General features: G+C 39.8%; 1 protein-coding gene across 1 annotated transcript; it reads right to left on the bottom strand.

Annotated features, from left to right (window-relative positions):
• Positions 1-1,364: 1,364 nt before the first annotated feature.
• Positions 1,365-4,522, bottom strand: LOC111212795. The gene is made up of 2 exons (XM_022714394.1): positions 2,144-4,522; positions 1,365-1,586 (listed from the first exon to the last, which is right to left on the bottom strand). The coding sequence occupies exons 1-2, from the start codon at positions 4,520-4,522 to the stop codon at positions 1,365-1,367; spliced, it is 2,601 nt and encodes an 866-aa protein (XP_022570115.1).
• Between the last annotated feature and the right edge of the window lie 446 nt (positions 4,523-4,968).

Genomic DNA, 4,968 nt, shown 5'->3' on the forward strand with positions numbered 1-4,968 from the left:
TAGCAATCTCTTCAGCCATATCATTCACCTCCATCCTTAGGCGCCTCACTTCATCCTCAACACCAAAAGCCCATGGCTGACGAAAGTGCATCCCATCGTCCTACATAGTTTCATGCATAGTATAACTCAGTTTTACCCAGAGTATAACTAGGTTTCACTTAGTAGGATTAACACAGTTTTACCCAGAGTATAACTAAGTTTCACTAAGTTTAATTAAATCAGTTTTACCCAGAGTATAACTAAGTTTAACATAGTTCTACAAAAAAAGGAAATTACCTCATAATTCTTGCAGGTGAAGTACCTACTCCCAGGCAAGGTATCAAAATCGTGGCGATACATAGGATTTGGAGAAACATCGGTCTTGATTTCACCACCACATGGGCAACGGGTTGGAATTCCACACTGGGCATCGCAAATGTAGCCTAACATGTCGTAGTGTTTCTTGTGTTTCTTCATGTCCTTCATCTCTTGGTACGGGTGAGTCATGGTCAGTAGAGGGAATTTTGAAATAGATAAGATGAGGGAGGGAAGAGTGTGAGGAGTGTGAGGAGGAGGAGGAGTGGAGTAGATAAGATGAGGGAGGGAGGGAGGTAGATATCAACGAGATGAGAAGAGAGTAAAGAGAGAGAGAGAGAGAAATAATTGAAATAATTGACTAAAGTGAGACAGAGCACAATAGACGAGACGGAGAGCAGAGAGGGAGTCTACTTTTTGACCGAAATAATTGAGATTTTTGGAATATTATCGATTAGGCGCAAAATTATTTTTAGTTCCCCCCCCCCCCCCCCCAAATATTTGATCATAGTTATACTGAAGTTTCAGGTGTTACCAAATTTCTTCATAGTTCTATTTTTCGTGATTTCAACATTTTTTAGTTTTACGTATAATTTAAATTTGTGAAGAAGGTTTTACTTGTTATTTTCCCTCATTACCAAGCAAGTTTAATTGATAAGTGCAAGAATATTTTTGAAAGCACAAGAATTGTAGAATAGTCCTTTGTAAGCTGCTCTTATTAAGAAAATGAACTTGGAAAGACTATACAATGCATAATAGAAAATGTGATGACGATGAATTAGTTTAGTTAATTTCACTAATATAATTTCAAGAGGAGTTTCTGTTGATGAATTATGGGAGTAGTCAAGTGAATGTGTTTGTGCATTAACAATTTTGTGTGTTGGATTAGAGGGGATGATGTCAAGTAAATATCTGTTATTTACGACCATAGTAACACCTTGTTTTACTAGTTTTCTGTGGTTTTCCATAGTTGCAACATAAGTTCGACAGTGCACAGACTTAGAAAATACATAGGTTCCAATACAGGGAAACATAAGTAAGTAAACTTAGAATAAAACTTTCTCACACCATTAAACATAGAGATTTTGAAAGTCTCTAACAATTTCCTCTTCTTGTTGGATCCTCTCCAAATTAATTGTGAGTTCTGCAATGGTTTGGTTTAACTGCTCGATCACCCTACTCTTCTCTTGGATCTCATCCCAGGCTTCAATCAAAGCCATTTTTTGCCATTCTGTACCATCCTCTACATCAAACCAATCAAACCATTTGAAGTAGTTGCATCCATTTTTCTCCTGCCAAAAATTCCATTGTAAATAATTTCTTTATTTTTCAATCTTGGATCACAATTTCTATCATCAGCTGGGATACCTTATAACACGGACAGCCATAAAATCGTCGCCCCGGGTTCTTGTCTGTCCAAGCTTGTCTTATTTCGGCATCTAAGCGACAAAAACACAATTTTCTTGCAGAATTTTCCCTTCTTCTTGACGAACCCAAACCATCTCCTTGCATCTTCGATATTTTGTCCTCAGAAAGTAAGTAGAAGAGTCTCGAGAGAGAGAAGTGAGAGAATAGAGAGAGAGAGAAGATGGAGTATTTATATCATTTATTGGATATATAAAGGACCAAATTCGGGTATATTCAGGAACAATTATACTTAGTTATACCAAGGTTCTCAGTAGTTGTCCAAACCCGATTAAAATTAACAACAACTACATTCCAAGTTCAACATACCAAAAGCAATATAGCAAAAGCAACATTCCAAGATTTAGTTTGTTTCACTTGGAGGATTAGAACGCATTCCAAACAACAGCCAATTAAAACCAAAATTTGTCCTCGCTCGCCTTACGTTTTGTGTCCTTTTACGCCGTTCACCAACTGATGGATTCCTATTAACCTTTTTCCTTCCCTTCCTCGTCAGCTTTTTCGGAGGTATGATCTGGAGCTCTTTGATGTGATCTGGTACAATCCATTCAGACTTGTCCGGCACAGAATAAATGGTCCTGTAATAAGCCATTGCCCAAAGTTCTGTCCAGTAATACTTTGAGCACAACTGATGATACTCTATGTTGACCTCACGTCGACGACCATTAGCAGCAGGAACCTCAAAGAAATATAAGTAAGCAGCAAGTCCGTGACGACAAGGATACTTTTCATAATCAAATACCTTGCAGCTACACGACTTCGCTATCAAATTCACCAAATAATCCTTCCCATTGTCAGTGTCGGTTACCTTGTACTCAAGATCATAACTATTCAGCTCACGCACTGGCGTTTTCTCAGCTTTGGCCCATAAGTTGTGCAAATGGATCTCAACCAAAGGAACCAGTTTGGTATCAATTGATCCAGACACGGCGTCCTTCCGATGTTCATTAAACCAGTCAGATATTTTTTTGATGATTGTATCCAATAATGGTATCAAGGCATACCTCCTTGCGTCCCTAAACGCGCTATTCATCGACTCCATACTGTTGCTAGTGTCCAAGTTGTATCTACAACCTGGAAAGTAGACCCTAGCCCATGTTGCTTTGTTAGTGTTCTCCTCCAAACACTTGGAGGCTGAAGGATATCTCACCTTAAAAGATGCATAAGCAGCCTCGAACTCAGGCATTGTGTAATACCTAGCCAACTCCATAAATCTCCATGCCACTACGGCTTTGATGGTGTTACAAGCATGGTTTCTCACATTCTGAGCTAGATGCCATATACAATGGCCATGGTGAGATTGTGGATACACATTAGCTACAGCAGTGATGAGGCTCTGATTTCTATCGCTCATAAAAACTATTTCAGAAGAGTCCGGCATAACAGTTTTGAGCATCTCGAAAAACCAAGTCCAACTAGCATTATTCTCACCGTCAAGTACCGCAAACGCGAGGGGATAATGGTGACGATTAGGATCTTGAGCTTTAGCAAATACTAGTACCCCACCATATCCGTTCTTCAAAAATGTAGCATCCACAAGAATCACTTTCCTCATGGCCTTAAACCCTTCAATGCAAGCTCCTAAAGCTATGAAATGGTACTTGAACTTACCTGCCTCATCCAACTTCACCTCTCTTGTTGTTCCGGAATTAACCTGCTCTAACATGTACAAGTAGCTAGGCAACATCTTGTAGCTGTCTTCTGAATTACCACGCAACTCACGCATAGCTAGATTTTTCCCTCTCAAGGCTGTGGAGTAAGATACCGATACACCCAGTCTTAACTTAATTAAGTCTATGATATCTCTCGGAACAGGAGTCATCAGTTTTCCAGGATATTCCTCATTCAAAAAAGTTGAAACTAATTCTGCAGATCCTTTCCTCTTGCTGTTGCAGCTATTACTTTGATTAGTCCGAGAGCATGTATGCACACCCCAGTACCTCATAATAGAAAAAAATTCCGTCTCTCGAATCCTCGCAGCTCGCAATCCCCATTTACAGTTTGCTTCATAACATCTTAACACCAACCGTTTACGATCAGATTTTTTAATAACATAACGAAAGCTGCAACCAAATGCAGCTCTATCCACCACCTCTTGAAGTGATCTCTTGTTTGAAAATTCCTGCAGAAGGTACAGATCCATAGCATCTCCCCATTCCTCTATAACTTGACTACATTTTACTAAAGGTATCTGCTCAACATACATATTACCACTGCCATCCATATTAGCTGTGGTGTCCTTCTCAGCAGCGGTTTCTGTCTCAGCTGCAGTTTCAGTCTCAGCTGCAGTTTCCGTCTCAGCTGCAGTTTCCGTCTCAGCTGCGGTTTCTGTCTCAGCTGCAGTTTCCGTCTCAGCTGCGGTTTCTGTCTCAGCGTCTGTATCCATAAAATCATCATGTCTTCTTTCGTCATCATTCTCTACCTCTATCTGCTTCTTCTGTTGATCTGCCTCCCCGTTTTCTACGTACAGAATCAGGGCTTTAGGTCCGACTTCATCATCATTTCCCTGCAACGCTTGGTAATTCATACCAACAGAATTTTTGCACACTCTGGACACCACCTCTAACTGATCCGATACACTCGTCTCCTCCACTAACAAAAGACTTCTACGGTTGTCTTTATCAATTGTTATTAGGTAAACAAACAAATCCTCATCATCACAAATAGTTATCTCTGCCTCACATCCAACCACCATCGGCATGTACCTCAGCACCAGTTTTACATTCCTTTCATTCAACGACAGCTTTTTATACAACCTTTCTTCTAGCATTGCCAAAGTTATGTCATCCACTGTTGTCTTCATGGTTACACTATAGACTCGATCTTTGAATTTGAAATGTATGCTCACGTGTTTCGTCATTGTATCCTGCAAAAACAACAAATTCAAGTGACAGTTATACTAGTGTTATCTAATTATCTACAGTTATATGTATTATATTTCAATTATCAGTTCTACTAGTTTTACCAAGTTATGCTTCAACTACATATCAAATTGAGGTTTCGGGTACTATAAGCTCAAGAACCTCAACTCAACTCAATTCCATAGAGGCAACTCAAATCAATCAACCAACCGTATGCTTTAATTAATTCACATTTCCAATTACACACCCTAAAAACAATTTTTATACAATGCAGCTTGGGGGAGGAGAACAACTAACCTGCATTCGCCGGAGAATCCAACGATCGAGCTTTCTGGGGAGCTGCGAGATTTCTCGGGAGCTGCGAATTGAATTGGACGAGCTGCAATCG

Source organism: Brassica napus, chromosome A7 (assembly GCF_020379485.1).
Source record: "Brassica napus cultivar Da-Ae chromosome A7, Da-Ae, whole genome shotgun sequence".
Taxonomy (NCBI): domain Eukaryota; kingdom Viridiplantae; phylum Streptophyta; class Magnoliopsida; order Brassicales; family Brassicaceae; genus Brassica; species Brassica napus.